Source organism: Schistosoma mansoni, chromosome 3, assembly GCF_000237925.1.
Source record: "Schistosoma mansoni strain Puerto Rico chromosome 3, complete genome".
Lineage (NCBI taxonomy): Eukaryota > Metazoa > Platyhelminthes > Trematoda > Strigeidida > Schistosomatidae > Schistosoma > Schistosoma mansoni.
Window position 1 is genome coordinate 11698887 of NC_031497.1, and position 22034 is coordinate 11720920.

The following is a 22034-nucleotide window of genomic DNA, read 5'->3' on the forward strand; positions in this document are numbered from 1 at the left end:
GGACGAGCTGGCCGTCCAGTGCTTCCAGGTTATCCATGATGGTCTAGCTCCAATTGACTCACCGCTTTCAACTATGAAAATACTAAATCTCCACAAAACCCCTTCTGATATTTAATATGTATCAAACATTTGTCGTCAAGATGATATTTGAAATCATCAATTGTCTTTTGTTATTTACTTAAACTCCTTTGAGAAGCTAAATTCAACAGTTATATATATATATATATATATATATATATATATATATATATCAAAGAAGTTATATCATTTAAAGAACTTAACTAGATAATTATTGAAAACCAGGGATCACCAGTTGATATTTATTTTTTCTAATATGGGACTGTTTAAAAATCTACACCTACTGCATAGATCCCTGACAGAGTCGCGGTTCTAATATTTATACTTTGCGTTTTCCACTTATTTACTGATATGGTTTCATTTATATCTCTATAGGAGATTGTATTTTCACTGAGGTTGTATTTTTATATAGCTTGTTACTTCAATTAAACTTCTCAAGTACACCACAATATTCGAGACCATTCAAGATGCCCTGAAAATGCTTTTAATTCATTTTATGAAAAGCAAAAACGGTTTTCAGGCTGAACATACATATTTTTATTTACGATTGATACGCCAAAGAATTATATAGATAATACTTAAGGTGCCTTTTAACTCCAATCCTATTTCAATGATTATTAAATGTACTAACTTATGACTATACCAAACTTATGAAAAAGCAGAATAATATTAAAGGTATTACACAGAAACTGGTATAACCCCAGCATACAAACTGTATAGAATATATTCCCTCAGTGACCAACACTGTATTAATTACTATTTATGAATGTTAATGTAATCCTGAGAAACTATTACTCTTTCTTTTGAATAATAAAATTTTAAAGGAACCAGAATGTGGTCAATATAAATTCATAAAACGTCACAAAGTTTTTTTTAAAATTAAATTGCAACTAACTTGTTTTGAAATTTATGTACATATATTTCACAGAAGTATTTTGCTTACATCAGACGTATCATTTGTTTAAAAGTCTATTTCCTTCATTTTCTGTGATGTAATGTCATTCAAAAAGCTGGAGAACTGATCCACTTCATTTGTGAACATTTATGATAAAAATAATTTCATTAGTTTGAAAATAATCACTTTCATTATAGGACCTAATTATTTCATGATTTGGTCACAAAATAACTAAGATACTCGAGTTATCCAAGATTTCCGAAAGTAGAATTAAACGTGACTTTAATATTTTGAAATTTTTGGAATATTTTTTTTATCAAATTCCGTTGATTCCTGGGGAATGTAGATGTGACTCAAAATAACCACTTTGTTATATAACTGCTGGCGAAGCATTTTACGTTCGTATCATATATATATATATATATATATATATATATATATATGGTGGACAAATGAAAAGAAATGAGACAGACTCAGGTCAAAACAAAACTGGGTCAGATAAAATGCAACTAAATTCAAAGTTACGTAATGACAGCGAATACTGATAACAAATGGGCAGAAAGAAATGAAGGATTTTAATTCTAAACCCTTGGGATATCAACAAAATAATAAAAGTAGTCGAGAATAACGACCGTATAAATAGTCTGTTTTGACCGTAAAAGTAGACATCGTATTTAAACCAGCTGGTTATTTTGAAGGAACCGGTCATAGCTTCTTTCGATAATCAATTAATGTTACTTTCAAAGCTACAATAGTCTCGTTGAAGATATGTAATGTAACCAACTTGGCAACAATCCGTATTACGTCCAGTAAAATTAATAATAATGATAACATGATAAATAGGAAACTTCTTTTTTGCTTACAAATCCGATAGATCCAATATTATTACTTTTTCAGTAGTTTACTAGTTAAATAAATTTTTAAATGTATAACTTTTTCAAAGTAGTATCTACAAAGTTACGTCATATGTTTGCCTAATTAAAAATGTTAAATAGTTACTTTTAAAATAATTTCTACGTAATGTTATTTTTTCATTTTTAACCATTAACATATCTGTTCAATTCACTTGTTGTTGTTTACTTGTATCTTTCCATTGTTATTTTGGGCTACAATTGATCAGTCTCTGGTTAGATTTCAGGACTCAGTAGCTAAGTGGATAACGGGATGGCGTTTGAAGCGGACGGTACTGGGTTCGAGTCTCAGAGTGAACATCACCTCAGAGATGCAGGTACATTCAGCTGACGAGTCCCAAATAGGACGAAACGCGAGTCCTGGATCCCACTGCTAGCTTATATCTGTTCAATGTTCAATTTAATTGATAATATAAAAAAAGTAATGAAAATTAATAGTTTTAAACAATTTAGATTATTTATTTACTTATGAAATTAAGATAAAACTTTATTTTGTTCAATTACTGATTTAAATAAATAAAAACAATCAACAGTTATAAATTAAAGAGATCGACTGCATATGAAATTGAACTGTACAAGGTTAAAAGTTCACTTTATTAATTATAAAAGTAAAACATTAAATTTCTAATAAAAAATTCATCTTTTTTTGTTGTTTTTATTTTTTAAGAAAATTTAAAAAATTTTTTTAAATTTTTCTCTGTCTGAACATTATTTTCATCTGGTCCAAGCTTTTTCAAGGAAATATATTTATAAGCACATGAGTAAATATCAGCGAGCAAAACAAAAATGACACGCATTGGAGATGGCGGGTAAGCGAACTCGCTTTAATCAAGTGTTAATTAGTATTTATAGTCAGACAAGAATAAATGACAGACATGTGATAAATAGGATAAGAAGTGTACACACACATACGCTCATATAAAAATGGTCAGGGTTAATAAGTGAATAATTAACAAGGTGAAAACATGACTCATGATGGATAGGTGAATTAGCTTGTCTAGAAGCTAGAATAAAGTATATGGGCTTAACATAACAACCGATACTACAGGTTCGTCCATAAATTGTAAACTCGCCAAATATGTTTCTCTATTTAACGTAATTTCAGTAGAGATTTAAAATTATTAGGAAAATATTTACGAAACGAATGAACATTTAATTAGAATAGGAAGCTTATTTCTAATTGCAAACATGTTCGGAAACTATTTATCGCACTATCCACTATAATCGAAATTACAATAACTGTATAATATACCATATATGACATAATAATCAGCTATGATTTCTGTGTATGCCATAGAGGTACATATTTGAATTCACTTAATTCTTATAATCGTAAATATTAACTTCTTTAATATTTTGAATTTATTTACAGTCATTTTCCAATGGGTCTTTTCATCTTTTAAAAAATTCATGTCGTCTTTAAACCCATATTGCTATCAGAAAAGTCAATGCTAATAGCATTAGACTAAGCGTCAGTACAGTAGACGCACAAATGAGTAATAAAGAATGACATTGATTAAAATGTTCAAGCTATTTGATACTTTCCAATTAAAAATGAAATCTTAGATATAACATTCCCTTCAATCATCTAACTGACTTAACTGTATTTCTTCTCTGAATTTATATAGCTCTTGATGAATTATTTGAATAATTAAGTTTCTAATGTTAATGATTAAACAGTAAAAATACATTCTTTAGTTTACATACATAATATCTTTTACAACTGTTTAAGTGTCTCTTAATATTTAAGCAAATCTTCTAAACTATTATTCAGTTATTAAATAGGAAGAATATATTTGTAAAATCTCAGTGAATGAATTTGAAGTAAATCCAATGTTTTGCCTGACAATCTAGTCCAAACTTTTTCAAGACGCCCAAATACTGTGAAATTATTCGCTCTAATTTAGATGAAAGTTCTTATATAAATAAAATATAATTTTACTTAGGTTATAAATATGGATTTTATGGAATGGTATTCCTGAAAATAATGATTGAAATACGAAATATATTTGAATGATTAAAACCCAGGACCTACCAGTCTCGAATCTCGGGTTCGTGGATGCGTAATTCTGAGGAGTCCTATAATAAGACGAGTTGGCCGTCCAGTGCTTCCAGGTTTTAAATGGTGGTCTAGCTTCAATTGACTCATGATTTCAACTATATATATAAAAATTACTAAAAATCTCTACAAAAAACCCCTTATATTGGTTTTTATTGAGTAATACATGGCTTTAAATTATAGTTTATCAAAGTTTTTCATATTTAATACAATCGAAAAATTAATCTTATAAATTTTTCTCGTATACTTAGATTAGTTACACTTCTTTATACTCGTCATTCAGTCTTTATATTTATTTTATGGAAGAATTGTTAGCTTAATAGCCTTGAATATGAGTATACAAAGGAAACTGGAAATACTATCTTGATACTTAAATGTCTCCTAATTGATTCATGGAAAATTAGATTAGAACCAGAAATACTATAGCCGATTAATATACATTCATTATGGATGACCAGAAAGGAAGCAGAATATTTATGTTGTATTATTCTAACAGTAGTTATATTAAAATAAATTCTAGCATGTTAGTTAGATCTGAGAAATAATTACAGGCGGTTTTAGATTCAATAAAGTAAAAAAAAATTCAAAACATGATTAGTAAGTTGTGGATTTTTATAGATCAGTAAATGATTTATCAAGCTAGTAACCAAAAAGCATCTCCCTTAAATACAATCACAATTGAGCTTACCAATAATAACTAATATTCATCAATAGATTTTTAAAACATAATACAGTCAACTAATTAGTATGAAAATATGAAAAAAAATATTTACAATGTAGAAATATTGGATCAATAATTCTATTATACATTTTACTACCTGGTAAAAGTTTCCTCAACATGGATGAAACTATTCAGAATAATAATTAACTATAAGGACATAAGATGAACTCTTCGGGTTGTCGCTGAATGATTTATTTAATAATACAGTTGTATGTAATAAAATAAAATGAATTTATAAAGTTTAGTCACAAATGAATCATTCACCTTAGATAAAGTAAAGATTACATGCGGGTTTTATATGGTACTTTTGATTTAAAATATATATTCATTATAATTAAGTGATGTCTTTTAATTGACAGTAAAATAATATAACAGAATGGAATATACTACTGAAAGAATAAATATGAAGCAAATTCAAATTTGAATATAATAGGAACTTGAGGATATACAATAGATTAGTAGTAATAGTAATAGTAGTAATAGTAGTAGTAGTAGTAATAGTAGTAGTAGTGTAGTGAACAAAACACTGTTGGGGATAATCGGATGTATCTAGACACAAATTACAGACTATCTCACTAAATTCTGATAACCATACAGTAAACAGTTGATTTGCAAAATAACAAACAATTGTCTCAATTTTCACTGTTCCTTCTGTAAATATCAGCTCATCTTCTCTAATTCCATTGTTCATGCATTTTCCTACCAATTGCGCTTCATTTCAGTTCTTTCTTTATCGGTCTTCTGTCAAAATACATTCTATGTCTGACCATCACCATATACTACTTATATGGATATAAGTAGACCACACTACAGTAGTAGTAGTAGTAATAGTAATAGTAATAGTAGTAGTAGTAGTAGTAACTATTGTAATATTTATCAGACACACTATTCTTTATCATCGAAAGTGGCCAATTAAAAAAAGATGGCTTGTATATGTTAATTTATGTTAGAACTCATCTTTTTTGTAATTAATCGACATCAGATAATCTAAGTAAAATTATTCTTTCATTAAGATATTTCAAGAGAGAATAAATGAAATGATATCACAAACAAGAAATTTTTTTCAATCAACTCAATTCTAAAAATGAATGATAGTTAATTACAAAAATAATTAAATAATAATTTTATTAGTTGAGATCATGAATCAATTGAAGCTAGATCACCATGGAAAACCTGGAAGCACTGGGAGGCCGTTTCGTTCTTTTTATATCTAGAGCTTTGATTCTTGCTATGCCGCGTACTACTAAACTACTTGAACGATCGAACCCGCAACGTCGCAAGAGAGAAGACAGAAGACTACTAAGTAGGAATTTTATTCTCAAAAAGTGTCAAATATAGTACAAAAATCTCATGTATTCATATTTTTTTTGGCTGAAAGTAAATCATCATTTCGGACAGCCAATAGGCACATAGGTGGTCGTTCTTATTTAGCCAATAGGGGAGCTACACGTCGACATTCTAGAATGTTCCCCTAGCAGTGATTGGATGGAATGTCTTTGGCTGTTTCTGGGCTTCTTGAGGCTTCCTTGAGTTTACCAACGAGCCACCCTTACAGTTCTATTGTGGGACTCCTCAGCAGTGCGCATCCACTATCCCGCCTAGCGAGATTCGAACCCAGGACCTATGAGTTTCGCGCTCTCGCGCGAAACGGCCGTCCAGTGCTTCCAGGTTTTCCATGGTGGTCTAGCTTCAGTTGATTCATGATCTCAACTATTAAAATTACTATAACATACACAAAACCCCTTCCGATAATTAAATAATAATAAATTATAACTGAAACAACTTCCCTCATTTTTTGTGTGTGGTCGAGTTCATATCAAAATAAATGTTACCAAAATTTTAAAATACCCATAAGTAAAACGTTACTTAATTTAGAAAAAAAACTTTCTTCATTAGTTTCTACATCCATTATTGTTTGTTTGTTTTTTCTAATAAACTCATGTACTGAATAAATAAAAATCTAGTGTTGACATTATGTTCATTTCACAAATTCATTTCAGATTATCTGCTTAGATGGCTTTAAACGTTTTACAACTCAAAGAAATTACACAAGATTCCAACTGTACAGTTCGCTCTTTTAGGAGAACCATTACATCATTTCGTTTTGTAAATAAAATGTACCACATGCTTTTCTTTTAATTATATGAAAACGAATGATCCTATCTGTAAGAACATATTTTCTTACTCCTAGAACTAAGTTATTTTAGATATATCCGAGAAACAACACATTTTAAGGACAAATTTTATATAAGGACTTCTGTAGTGAACGGGAACACCATTAGGGACAACCAGATGTATATAAACACAAAATTATAGAATCTCTTAGTAAAATCTGAGAACCATACAGTAAATCATTCACTTGCAAAAGGTCAGTCAATTGTCTTAGATTTGATTGTTCTTTCATTTCCTTACAGATCATTCTCTGTTCTAGGTCTCTTCTCTTTGATCTTCTTTGCCTCCAGGTATTTCACTTTCAATTGGTGATACATACTACTTATATCTGTCGACATCAGTAGCACACACCACACTTCATGTTTGTAGTTGTCTCTTCAGTATAGTCCAGTAAGTACTTCAGGAGTGGCATATCATTTTAATTGTTGAATTACGCAAAGATTTTATTCGATATCTCTACTATTATAGTGATGAAATTTTATCACTAATGTTTATTGTCTGATCGAATAACTCTTAAACATTTTATTTACATAAATAACCGCATCATACAGGAAAACTGTTCTATTATATATATGCCATTATTTGTATGCATGGTTTATAGTAGGAAAACTTGTTTGTTTTCTTAGTTAATGATAAAATTTCACCTTACTTATGAGTACATACATTCTTGAAGCTAAAAAAACTGTCAGATTGATAAGTTATGGTTCATTCGAAATTTCTATATAAATTACGGTAAATTCAGTTCTCAACTTTCTGAAGATAATTAATTGGATTACCCCTCAGAATACTGTAGATCGTTCCATATTGACGAATCAAATACGACCAAATTTTAAATGTCTATTTAGTAAGGTGTTATCTGGTTGTTTAATGTAGTAATTACTTAGAAGAAAATGGTTTAAAAATACAAATATTTCTTCAATACATTCAACTTAATGAGTCATTTGCTAAACCCTTTTAAAGTATAAATCATTTAGTATTGTTTGTTTGAATCTTCCCATCGATGTGTTAGGACTGCAACTGGTCAGTCTCTAATTGGTATATGTTCATACTGTGCGTATTGCCTCGATATAGCCTTAATTCACAAGCATTGTAAGCAAAGATGGATAGTGGCTAGCAGTGGAATCCAGGACGCGCGTTTCATCCTATTTGGGACTCGTCAGCTGGATGTACCTGCATCTCAGAGTTGATGTTCACTCTGGGACTTGAACCCAGTACCTATCGCTTCAAACGCCATCGCGTTATCCACTCGGCCACTGAGTCCTCATAGCCACTCGCTTGTGCGATGGGGTGAAGTTCAAATTCATTTAGTGTTGTTTGTTTGAATCTTCCCATCGATGTGTTAGTATTTTGAGTTATTTTTCAGTTATTTAGTTTTGAAAAAATAATAGTTCTTAGTTGAAATTTAAGATTTTGAATTTGTTTAACATATCGTTTTGCCGGAAACAGTATATTTAATTTACGAGTAATCATTCATCGAAGAATAACAAAAACATCAATTCCAATTTGCCCATTAATGGAATACCTGTCAAGAAGTACTGTATTAATTGAGTATATCTCTATTATGATGTTTTGTAGAGATTAGTTTTGTTTTTATATTATGTCCATCATGGATTGAGACTAATTGGGGTATCAAGTAAAACTAGGGATCATTGAACAGTATAACATTGAACTTCTCAAAGGTTCTCAGTCAGGATCTCTCCAGGGATCAAAACTAAGAACAATAAGTCTCGTTGCTAACGTTTGATACCAAGACCACTGATTCGAAATCCAATTATATTGACTTTTGTCTCCACCTGTATTCTAGTTCACAATATTAGTAGTAAGAGTAGCAGTAGTATGGTAGTCTGGGTCACTTATATCCACATAAGTAATATATAACGATGGACAGGCATGGAATGTATTTCTGTAGAAGATCGATAAGCAAACAACGGGAACGGAACGCAATTGGTATAAAAACACATGAACAATCAAATCAAAGACGATGGACTGATATTTGCAGAAAGAACAGTCAATATTGAGACAACTGATTAATAGTTTACAAATGAACTGTTTACTGTATGATTGTCAGATTTTAGTGAGATATTCTGTAATTTTGTGCTCAAATATATATATATATAACCGAAAAATAGCTTCAGAAGTTTTTATCTGTTTATTTCCTACAATTAGCAAATATTGATTTTAAAAAAGTTCAAATTCCACTAAATGCTGTACAGTAAGTTGCCATTAAATTGGTTTTTCATACAGAAGTTTTGCAAAAACAGATATAAAGCTACCTTCTAAAGTCTTTCTTTAACTTACTGGCTATTCAGCGAAATGCATGGGAAATAACATTATGCTTTAGCACTTAGTTTAGATCCCGACCGTTGCTGCTACCTTGACGTGGTGGTTGGGCTTTCCTATAGTAACGAACCAATCGAGCTATTCTGGCTGGAACAATCGTTCCTCAAAGTCCTACAATGCCAAACAGGTCGCTTGAAGAGCGGTAAGACTAAAAGCAGCAAACTCAAGTTCCGAAGGCGAAGTCGAAACACTGTTCCAGGTCTACTGAAACCTCGCTCCAAACTACACATTGGAGCCTTCAACGTACACACCCTATGGCTAAGACCCTAGAGTCTCGTACGATTGATGTATGCTGTGTCCCCGAAACACTTATACAGGATCCTAGTGTGGTCATTCACTTGACTTTACCTCGCCAAAATGAACAGCCGATGAAATACACCCTCCGTTTATCTGGCCACCCGATGGATAGTTCTCGTGGACTTGCAGGTGTAGGCATAGAACTAAGTACGAGAGCAGAACAACCACTATTAGAATGGGTTCCTGTTAACAGTCGCCTATATGCTGTTCGACTAAACGGCTCCGTAAGAACTCTGAAGGATAGGGACACGCGTCGTTACCTTTTCGTCATTTCTGCCTACACTGCAACTGACTGATACCCGGATGAAGTGAAAGATGACTTTTACAGAAAGCTCTCTTAACTTCTTCATAAAACCAAACGCTCAGACATAGTACTTGTAGCAGGTGACTTTAATACCCGATTATGTAGCTTAGACCAAACAGAAAGACATTTAGGTGGGTATTTTAGTAATCCGACTCAGTGAACAGACAGTGGTGATCGTCTGCTGTAATTGTGCTAAGATAATCGATTATGTTTAGCAAGCACTAACTTTAACCATAAGGAGAAACATCGTCTAACATTGCGACCATCTGCATCAAACCAAAGATGGACTAGAATAGACCATATTACCATCAGTCATCGTTGGAGAGGCTCGATAGGAGACTGTCACTCAATCTGGAATACCTGTTTGGACTCCAGATATGCTCCAATACGAGCATGCATTTGCTTGCCCCTCACTGGACGCAGAAAAGCTGAATCATGAAAACCCATGAAAGTTGAACTCAATGACGAAAAAGCCAAAAAAGGGTTCCAGGAACAACTGAGATCATTTTTCGGCGATTCTGAAAACGAGGCTGATCCAGATGTTGCTTAAAAAGATATACAAACAGCTGTAGAAACAGCGGCGACATCTATTAGTGATCTGAACCGAAGAGTTACGGAAAACCAGTGCTGCACTTATGGATTCTCGTAAACTCATCCCATCAGGCCCCGAACACGATAAAGAGCGAAAGCAAATCAGATCTAGGTTAACCAAAAGTCTATGGAACGATCTTGAGAAGTGGTGGGCAACGAAAGCAAAAGAGATGGAAAAGGCGGTGACTGTAGGTAACACAAGACAGCTTTTCAGACTAATAAAAGAAACTGGAATTAGGAAGTCAAGTATGAGACAATTTCGGGAAAATAGATGACACTCTTATCTGCTCTCAGTTTAGATGGGCGGAACACTTTAAGGAGCAGTTCAGCTGGCCTTCAGCTACAGTACAACTACCTACTATTCCCAGACAACATGAATGGAACATTGAAGTAGGTCTGCCGACTCTAGCTGAAGTTCGAAAAGCTATAGCCAATCTGAAATGAGGAAGAGCAGCTAGTCCAGATGGATTAGCTCCAGAGGTCTTTAAATATGGTGGTCCAATTTTAGCGATTAGGTTGACTAATATTCTGGCTAAAATCTGGGATCCCAATCTTACGCTGAAAAATATTACAAATGAATGTCGTGTTATTAATCTTAAAAATGATACTAAAATGGTCAAAGGACCGAATCCCATCCATACATCTGGCATTAATCCTAATTCATTTGATTTGATGAAAATTTCCCACACAGATCGCATCATTAATGTCATAAAGCATGATTAGCGAAACTTTTCTCGCCCAAATTGAATGTCTGATGTCCAGAACTCTAATTCGCGTGTCTTTCCAAGGCCTCTCACAAGTTTCTGGCATTCTGGGGCACGGCATGTCTCCCGTTTCTGTCCATTTATTAACCACAAATGAAAAACATGCGGAGTAACTGACTATAGGGGGAGATTTTGCAAGTGCAGCAAACCTTAATCTTATTATCGAATGTCGAGGAGAATCACCTGTGTATATCGTTCTCGTCGACGGAATTTTCGGGCATTGATCTCCTACCAGGAAGTCCACTTATCGACTTAGAATGTGCATATGATACAGTCCTGTTTAGCGAAGACACTGATAAAATGTAGAGTCTTTTGGTAGCACTGAGCGAAAATGCCTGGATGTTTGGGATGCATCTCTTCCCCTCTAAATGTAAGTAGTTGCTTCAGGACTGGCCTGCGTCAACACCTGAACTAAAGATAGAGAGTGAAGTAGTCGAACGCGTCTACAACTTCACTTATCTTGCAAGTCTAATCGGCCCTAATAAGTTAGTGTCTGACGAAATCTCAGCACGGATTAGAAAGCTCGTTTGGCTTTTGCCAACTTACGTCACCTATGATGAAGGAGAGATATCCGTTTATCAATTAACGGACGAGTATACTGCTCAGCAGTTCGTTCTGTTCTACTTTACGGCTGTGAAACGTGGACATTAAGAGTAGAAGATACTCGTAAGTCACTAGTATTTGACCACAGATGCCTTAGAAATATTGCTCGCATCTACTGGGATCACCGGGTAGGTATTAGTTAGGTTAGACACAGAGTATTGGGGAGTGATGGTAAATCAGTTGATGAGGTCATGAATCTTCATCGACTGAGATGGTTGGGCCATGTGTTACGTATGCCTGAACACTGATTACCACGACGCGCAATGTTGACTAGTATTGGGGATGGTTGGAAGAAAGTTAGTGCTGACCAAACCAAAACGTGGCATCGATGCTTGAAGCCACTAACTTCTAGTCTGAGCCATGTTGGCAGATGAAGACTACTTGGTTGGGGTCCACGTGACTATTGTAACCAATGGTTCGAGACTCTGGGTGACATGGCCCAGAATCGATCACAATGACATAGGTGTATACACCGTCTGTCTCCCATTAAACCTTGAGGTTAAAATTACTTCATACCTTTCTTTCTACCAACTAATTTTTCCCGTATTATATCCCTATACACAATCTTTCTTTTATATATTACTACCATTGAAGTAACTGCTTCTATGAATTTGGTGTTCGTCTCGTTGTACTAATAAGGTGTGGCAACTTGGACCGATGCATATATGTGCCTGATCCTACATTGTAGCTGACTGACATAGTTGAGATCGCGTTGACTGAACACGAAGATTCTAGTTTTATAGTGCATATTGATCGCATAAAGGTTCAAGTAATACGCAGATAACAAGACAACTCAAAATAATAGTCGGCTTTCATAGTTGAATGTCTAAAGAATCGGAGGACTGACTTAATACAATACTGATAAACGCAACCTTCCAGCCTAATTTATCTGATATTTAGTTGTCTAGTTCTACAGCAATAACCTTCCCTTTGCCAAAAATAATGGAAAAATTACTATTCAAACTGAAAATTAAACTGAAAGGTCATAGTGATTACCACGAAAATACGAAGGCATTGCTTTGAATACTGTTGTTTCACACCATAGCTCTCAATCGGAAAGGGCCATCAGGTATGAAACAATGTTTTTTCAGAATTAGTACATAAATACCTGTAAACTTAGTATAACGGGGATACGGATACTTAGTAGAATCGCAGTAGAACACGTCCTGCTATGTATTTAACTTAACACTTAATGAACTACAGAACATCGACCTCCTTCAACTAATATAATTTACCGACTAATAGCTAAGCGGAGATTTATCAGTTAACCAGTTCATAAGAACAAATGCAAGTATTTAAGTGACTGAAGTTTTTGCTACATACCTTATGCAAAATGTGAACACGGGAAGGTTCCAGGACCATCGTATTATTAAACAACTGATTTTTTTCCAAATGTGCAACGAAATTACCTTACAAAAATGTAAATGTCTGTTCTTCAGACGTACTAATTTATTGTAAAACTGTACTAAGAGAAAAAGTAACGTTGACAAGAATGAACTATATTTTTGCAAATTTACGACGTGAAATCCTTTTATTTCGTCTTAACTTTATTTGAGGGATGCTACTATCTTCGAAGTTCCGTTTGCGTAAAATTTTGTCGATTTCATCTGATGTCAAAGGAAGATCATCTGCAATTTGTGAAACGAGTTCTTTCGGTAATCTTTTAAGTGGTTTTTGAGACTTTTTAGGTTGACTAACGATTGGCACACCATCCTCTGAGCTTTTAAGTTTCTTAATAAGTGCATAAGATCTTCGATGGGCAGATTTAGGAAGACTCGATAACTTTTCACTTATTGTGGTTAAAGGTGCTTCTGTTTCATCGTAGTACAAAGGAATAGAGATACCTGAGCTCTGAATGTAAATAGAACGGATATTCGCCATACCACCACCTGGCCATTCTGAACAGATTTTTTCACACTAAAAAGATAAACGAGAAATTTAAAAGATTGATGTTCTAAATTGGGGGTTGTATGGAAATAATAAAAATGTTAGTTTTCATAATGGTCACACTGATTATAGAACTACTAGGAACCTGGATAGCGACTCACAGAGTGATTCATAAACTCAGTATTTTATGATCTAACGAAAGTCCTCTTAGCTGGTGAAAAGCAGAGTCAGAATCTATTGTTAAATCCCTTCTAATTTGTCAGCTTAAAACTTTTTCTCATTGTGGGCTGAAATAAGATGAGGAAATGTTAAAAACCAAGAAGAACCAGCTCTGGTACGGCCAAGGGTGGGAAGAATCCTCTCTCCCTCTAGAAATGCTCTCACATAGCCAGGCGTTTATAGCTACTGTCAGGGAAATCCTACTTATTGCCTTCTCGTGGCGGAGGTGCTGTTTACGAAATTGAGAGGACGAAAACAGAATGTTCAGCGCCTTAACCGGGTTGGTGGATATGGAGGATCCACCTAGGGGAGTTGAAAAACCCCGATTCCAAACCAACGGTGCACATTGGTTCCAGGATCCTAAGGGAATAAAAGCTGTATGAACCTATTATTGGTCACCAACTACCATGGGACTGCACTTCATAACGTTGCTCCACTGTCTTGTGGATTAGACCTTGAGGTCAAAGGCTTCGGGTGTGGCCTCCTAAGAAAACCACCTGATTCGGTTTAGGCACTCGGGCAGGATTCCAGCCCTCACACAAACCAAATGATTATTACTACTGGGAAAACTATTCTTGATTCAACTCTCATTCAGAAAAACCCCACTCACAATCATTTGATAACATTCGTTCTTATTTCTCTTATACTATGTCACTTATGTATTACCTTTTATTTTCATTTTGCACATTTTATACAGCGGCTCGCCTATGGTGGAAATCCTGTCCTATCTAAACGACCTCAATTCATTGATTGATCGAAAGTTGAATGTTACCTCCAAATACAAATACTGAAAGTCTTTCTGAAACCAATTAACCTCCTTCAACGTTCGCACATTAATGCAGATCGGACAACAGATAGGATTAGCTATGGCTTTACAAAGCCTTAATATCGATATCTGTTGCCTATCCGAAACTCGTCTTCAAGACTCTAATGAAGTACTGCAAATTTTCTCTCTATCTGTCGCTTCGAAAAGCTTGTTTTACGTTTGTCGCGCTAGGGCTGAGGCAACACTGACCGACTGGATTCCCATTAACAAGCAGTTATATGTTGTTAGACTAGAAAGTTTCACCAAAGTGAGAAGTCAGCGTACGAAAAGATTTTTTTATCATTTACGCCTACGCTCTGACAGATTGAAACTCGGATCCGATCAAGGATGAGTTCTACCACCAATTATGTGTTCCTTTACAGAAACTGTTCGACATATATTGTAGTACTAGCGGGACACTTGAATGAAAAAGCTGGGCATCTAGGCGCAGAAGATAGTCGTTTGGATGGCCGATGGGGACTTGTTGGTCGCAGGTCGAATAACGGTAAAGTCACTTGCGGCTTCGCAAAACGTCCCGCTTTTATGCACTGGGTTTATTCAGGCTGCTTACAACTCACTGAAGCATACTGATCTACTCCGGGTGACAGCAAGTTTGACCTCAAACGAAGACTTTCACGCAATTAAATAGGGCAAAGCTTGCGTAAGAACCGAGAAGCCTGGTGGTCGGAGGACGCCAATGAGTCGGAAGCACCAGCTGCATCTGGTAACTGCTGGAGGCTCTTCCAACTCATCCGAGTCACTGGTAGCAAGAAGTCTGGTGTGAATGAAACAATCTGTGAAGATGACAAGATGCCAACCACTAACATCTGTCGACTTCTTGGAAGATGGGCAGAATTTTTTGAGGAGCACTTCAACTGGTCTGTTGCCCCGGCAACATCAATCAGACTGTCCTGCCCTCGATGGCCGGTGACGACTGATCCACCAAATGAGACGGAAGTCCGCAAGGAACTCCAACTCTTAAAGCGCTACACATCACTGGGCCCAGATGACTTACCTCCGGCTCTTTTTGAAGTTAGTGGTGACTTTCTGGTTAAGGAACCGAAAACTTTTACAAAGGTCTGACAATTAGAGAGTGTTCAAACGTCATGGAATGAGTCGATAGTTGTCCCTATCTTTAAGAAGGGTTCACGTTGTTCCTGTAACAACTATCGGAGGATAAGTCTACTTCCGATTGAGTCCAAACTATTGACTTCCATCGTACTTTGTGGGTTGTTCAAAACCCGAGAAACATTGACTCGCGAAGAGCATGCTGGTTTTCCTTCTGGTCGAGGATGTATTCATTATATCTTCATCCTCCGCCAAATGTTAGAACACTATCATACTTATCACAGGCCAACAATCGTAGTGTTTGTTCACATTTGAGCCGTTTTCGATTCGTTGGACAAGAACTGTTTTTTGGAACTGTCTATTGAGGAAGGGTGTCTTGGAAGTTTATTAACATCTTGAAAGCCCTATATACAAACACCTTTCTCCATTGTTCCTTTCAAGCACTTGTGTTAGACAGGGTTGCCTAGTCTCACCATTCCTCTTCAACTTTGCCATCGATGACGTTCTGGAAACAGCTCTGATGGATGCACGCAATGGTGGTGGGGATCTGTTACCTAGAGGAAGACTTCTTGGCCTTGAGTATGCAAATGTTATTGTCTAACTGTGCGATGACACCCAAACCATGCAATCCGCACTTAATCAGTTGGCAATCAGTGTCCGCAAGTACGGTATGTGCTTTGCACCTTCAAAGTGCAAAGTACTCGTACAAAACTGGTAGGATTCTAATCCTGTGAGCAGACTAAAGTAGTTTAGAAGTTCGTGTATCTAGATAGCTGCATAAGTGCTGGTGGTGGCGTGAGTGATGAGATCGATGCACGTATAGTGAAATCCAGAGCGGCTCATGCCAATCTGGGCCATCTTTGGCGCCTTCGTGATGTTAGTCTGGCTGTAAAAGGTTGCATCCACAACGCGTCGGTGAGAGCAGTTTTGCTCTATGCTTGTGAAACCTGGCCTCTCCGAGTTGAGGATGTTAGACGTCTTTCTGTGTTCGACCATCGTTGTCTCCGACAGATTGCTGACATCCAGTGGCAACACCATGTTAGTAATGCAGAGGTTCAGCATCATGTGTTCAGGCACAGCGACGATAATTCAATTGGTGTCACTATCTTGAAACATCGACTTCGGTGGCTTGGATATGTCCTACGAATGTCGTCCCACAGAATTCCACGTCGTGCGTTATTTGCCGACACTGGGACTGGTTGAAAAGGTGAGGAGGTGGTCAGTTTATGACACGATGTGGTGCTATGAAAGAAAGCTGTGCAGGACTGGCTTGTGTTGGTCCTTCACGACTCCCTGGTTGGGGTCCTACAGATGGTGCAACACAGTGACTAGAGACGTTATTAGATATGGCTCAAAATAGAAGCCAGTGGAGATTCCGCTGACTGTCTTTTACTTTCATAAAAATGAACGTAACTTTTTTAACTGAAAGGATGCTTTCTGGTTATATTTTTGCTAACTGAACTGCTTCCCTTATCATTATTTTTATTATTACTATTTTACACTGACACTAATTTCTGTTCGTTGTTTTTCTTTTATTATACAGACTTTACATCCTCTATCTCTTCACAACATCATTGTTGTTGTGTGGCGCGTATGTATTTGGTCCCCCTTGTACCAATGTTTGTTTTCAAATAAATAATAATTGATAAAATGTAAGAATATTGAGTTTTTACAAAGGTACTACAGTGCAAATAAGTCACTATAATTTGCGGACAAAATCGACTAATATGATTTTGACCTCAGCCCATAAGGCATCTCATTTTGCGCAAATATATATGTTGAGTCGTTTTGATCGGTACTAGTAACCCGGGATTCTGTTCACTACAAAAGCTTTTGTAACGTCTGATTACTTCAGTTGTCTTGGTTGGAGTGACTGAATGACTGAGTTGCACCGAATTAAAGACCTCATAAACAATAAGCTGTTTCGATTTGCATATAGGGTCTCATGAAGGAAATTATTTTGACCCCCCACCTCATAATGTAAGTTCGTTTACTGTTTTTTGGTATGCAACATCTTGGTTAAGACAAACAATTAAATGCCAGTTATTCAGTCGCCTTTAAGTGACAATACGCTGGTCATTTAAAACAAGTATACAGAAAGTAACGTGTGAAATAGTAAGGCTTTGGTGAGTACCTACATATCTGGAAGCAAACAGGATTGTTACTTTTTATTATTACTTCAAAATAGTTTAGTTTTTTAAGCAATATACAGATACGACAAGTAAGCAACAAGGCGAGTGTCATAGTACGTACTTTAAACATTTAGGACGTGAAATCGAGAACGAAAATTTTAAAATTACTTACAACGGATATTACATTCTCCTTTAGCTCGGATGAAGAGAAAAGATCATCCCCAATTATGAGACTATCAGTTGTCCCATGGCCTCGAATTACAAACAAAGATGTATGTAGTTGCTCTCTAACAGTATCTACAAGATTGTTTTTCGAAAATGACGTTGGGATAGGGAATTTCCCTGAAACCTCCTGGTAGAATGCTTTACCCAGTTTATTTTGTAAACGATGAACGATTCGTTTGTCGGCAAGAAATATATCAAAAGTGCCAGCCAGTCGACGTTTGGCGGCAAAAGTTTGGTAAGCTACTTTTAATTCACGCAGAGGTAAAAATGTCACTTCAGGTGCGTCCAAGTGAGAAAGTTCTGACTTTTTCAAATCCATATTCCAACGTCGTTTCCAAGATTCTGTAGTGCGTTCATAATCATCTTTGCGAAAATCTTTAACTATCAAACAGATAGACAGATTTTTTGAACGATGTGGTAAGTTTACACGAATAATTTTTGGAATGGATAATTTGCTTACTACAACAAGATGTACACTGTCAGGAATTAAGTTTAGAGTTTTGAGTTTCCCTTCAGGTTTCTTGAAACCATTATCTGTGATGTTATTTAAATTTTCTTTGATAATATCCATCTAAAAAGGATAAAACCAGGTGAGTAATCACTGTTAATCAGAACCCAAGGAGAGATAACTACTGTTAAGGCTAGAAACGAAAACCAGCCGTCCAGACTTGTTATGGTTACAATCCACAGAAAGATGATTGGAAAGATAACCCCACCACGCTGGTCACGATCACAGTTCAGATTAAAGAGACAGTCCAATTGTCATAACAGTAGAAGGATTGGTGCAACCAATTTTAAACCAAGAATATTGACGTCAGTAGTTGTATAATCCCTAATGAAGTCTCGAGAACCAAGCAAAAGAAAATCAGACTTTTCATACCTTAACTAAAATGCATTGACCAAATATTTAATATTCGTCCTGTTTTTGCCTATAAATATATCTACCGACAACTGCCCTTGGTTGTATTCCAAGATATAATGCCTGCATTCGACCAGTTATTCAACAGGTTTTATGACTAGCTGAAATGTGTGCCAAAGAAGTATGTTGACCATCAAAAAGCTCTACTCTTACATTTTTAGATGAGAATATGGAAGACTCTTTTGAACTCGTATCAAAAATGACCACTCTCATTTTTATTTCATTTCGTGAGATAAAATTCTAGAAACAACTTTAATTGTCTGAATATCCAGGGATTCTTTTATCAGTAGATGAAATTTTCAACCTAACCTACCACGATGGCATATTTTATATTTGGTGAAGACACGTCATATCTTGAGTATTCCGAGCTCACAGCCTGTCTAGCCGTGAATATTTTGGATGCGCTGTTTCCGAATCGGCCCGTGTCGCAAACACAGTAGACTAGACTGAAAAACTAGAATTGTAGTGATGTAGGTTTCTTTATTTCTCAATACTAAATCTCGGACATCAATCTTTTATATTTGCCTCCTCGTCCCTCAATTTGCGAAATACTTCATCTCCCCTAATCTCTTTTTACAGACTAATTTTTCTCCTATCGTCGTCTGCATTGTGGCAGCTTAAACAGACTTCAGAGTTTTGAAGATATTTGTATAAGAGGTAAAAGCAGAATAGTTACAGATGTCGCTATAGTAGCTATAAGATTAAAAATACTTCACCTTAATGCCTTCTAAGTAAATGACCACATTCCAGATTAAATGAGATTTTTCCCCAACAACTTTGCATGAATGTGATGGTCAACTTCGATGATTAGTGAATATTGTTAAATACACAACGGAATATGACTGACAGACCATGAGAGCATCAAAAGAAAGTTCCGGACTATCTCAGCAACCTGGATAAGAAAAATATCTGCGTTCGTCACTAACGCACATCATTTTAACGCTCATGTTCTGAAAGCTGCATTGTGTCTTAAATATTAGAAAACTTCAATTAACTATTGAGTGCCAGAAAAATAAAATGCATCAATGGGAAGTTACAGTGTTCTTGCATTTGAAATGGCTTCTGGCCTGGATAAAATGCTTTGAACTACTATTATTCTAAATTTATTGCAATACATGACATACAACAGTCTGCTATGCGCTCAAAGTAGTAGTACGAAAGGGGATGATAGAAAGTAGTACTCTAATCAGTAAAATAGTGTCAAACGCACATAATGTGAAACAAAACTGCACGCAAAACATGGAACTAATTGCATGAGAAATGGGGTTCGCAAAATTTGGCCCCACATGCCTCGTTTGAATCCGTTTCTACTATCTGGGTACAAGTATACCTTAATGACGGCTATTACGATTAAAATACTACAATTTTGCTGACTTCTATAGGTAGCTGGGCTTTTGAGTGATCCTGCAACTAATTCAGATATCTGGGTTTGGCGGAGAGAGACGCCGCGAGCACGACTTACTATCGTAACGAGCAGTACAAAAAATGCGCAATGAAGCAAGCCTTCAATCCAATATCTAATATCTTTATCATGAAGTTGCGTTAGCCCTGAATGGGCCCCCTGTGTTGTTTAAGCTGATGTCTAAGCTCTTAGTGGTCACAAGCCCATGACCACACTCTGAGGAAACAATCGGGAGGGAAGTGCCTAGTCTCAAATGAGGCAGAGCTATCATACCATGGCATTTGGAAAGATCAAGTTTTAACCCAATATTTGCTGTCCATCCCTCTTTTATTGTGAGGCTCTTTTGAAGCTCAATTAAATCCTCTTCGTTTTTTACAGACCTAATTTTCGCATGGACTGTACAGAATAGTACTGTTGAGTTAATTTCATCTGAAAAGTCATTGATAAAGATTAAGAGCGGGAGTAGACCTTAGATTTTGAGACTCACTAACGTGCCTGAATCCTATTTGCCTTGGTACGGAGTGTTCTTTCCTCCAGGTAATTTTGAAGTCAGGATAAAAGTAGGTCAGTAAAGCAACAACCTTTGATAAGAGAAGTATATGAGGTACTGTGTCAGAGACTTTCGCGAAATCAAGGGATATTATGTGAACCGGTATCTTTGGTCCTAGAATGTAGTCTATCAGTCCCATAATATGAGAGGATCGAATTGACATGACGTGTATTTACTAAACTCCTGTTGAGGTTCATGGAGAACGTTGCTTTTATTCATATACCCCCATTTGTTCATTTTCCAGCCCTTCCATTATTTTCGACAGTATTGGGAGTGATGCAACTAGTCTGTAGTAGACTAGAACTTTACCATCGCCTTCTCTGAAGAATGAAGAGAGAGTAGACTGCTTCCATCCAGTTGGCAGCTAGTGTGACCCTAGTGGGTGTCTGAACAGGTCTCAGACGGGTGTGTTGCAAGGCTCTGAGCACTGTTTCAAGATTACATGTCGGATCTTGCCACAATTACAACTTATTTATTCAAAACACAACTGGAGTGAGTTCAATACCCCAAAATCATTGCGATCAACCGTGCCAGTTAATTAAGGTCTACCGAGAAGGCTTGATATAAGAGGTTATTGGCTGTCCCAAGTTCTGTATCGCCACACTGCATGATAATCCACCACATTCTTTGCGAATCGACAGCTTTCTTTCAAACCGAAAGTGGCTACTGTACAGGAGGAACTAAATCCGATCAAATGTCCGAGACTTCTCATACTGTCAGTTGGGCATAAACCTTGACAGAAGTCACACCAGTGAGATTTCGGTCTAGGTGTAGTGAACAAGAACACGAGTGAAGACAATCGAATTTATTTGAGCACAAAATTACAGACTATCTCACTAAATCTGACAGCCATACAGTAAACAGTTAATTTGTACGAATTTATCATCAAGCTGTACAGTTATATATATATATGAAAATGTTTTATTAAATTACTAATTCTCGTGAGGAAATGTGGACACTAATAACCAAGATTATAATAAGATGGTTAAAATGAATAAAATGTTTTGGTTACAATAATTAAAGGTCATAGAGGTGTAAAAATAAATAAGATGATCTGATGAGTATTCATGAATAAAATAATGAGAATATAAG

At 35.9% G+C, this 22034-nt stretch overlaps 1 protein-coding gene and 1 non-coding gene across 2 annotated transcripts; both read right to left on the minus strand.

Moving 5' to 3' along the window:
- Positions 1–8025: 8025 nt before the first annotated feature.
- On the minus strand, positions 8026–8092 carry Smp_tRNA_01193_Gln_TTG.1.1. Its single transcript has one exon. It is a non-coding gene (tRNA).
- A 5140-nt stretch (positions 8093–13232) lies between these two features.
- Smp_210230 (SEL-1 like protein) lies at positions 13233–20663 on the minus strand (the record flags this gene model as incomplete). Its single annotated transcript, XM_018799221.1, has 3 exons — positions 13233–13652; positions 18019–18642; positions 20592–20663. The coding sequence occupies 3 exons, from the start codon at positions 20661–20663 to the stop codon at positions 13233–13235; spliced, it is 1116 nt and encodes a 371-aa protein (XP_018651031.1).
- Between the last annotated feature and the right edge of the window lie 1371 nt (positions 20664–22034).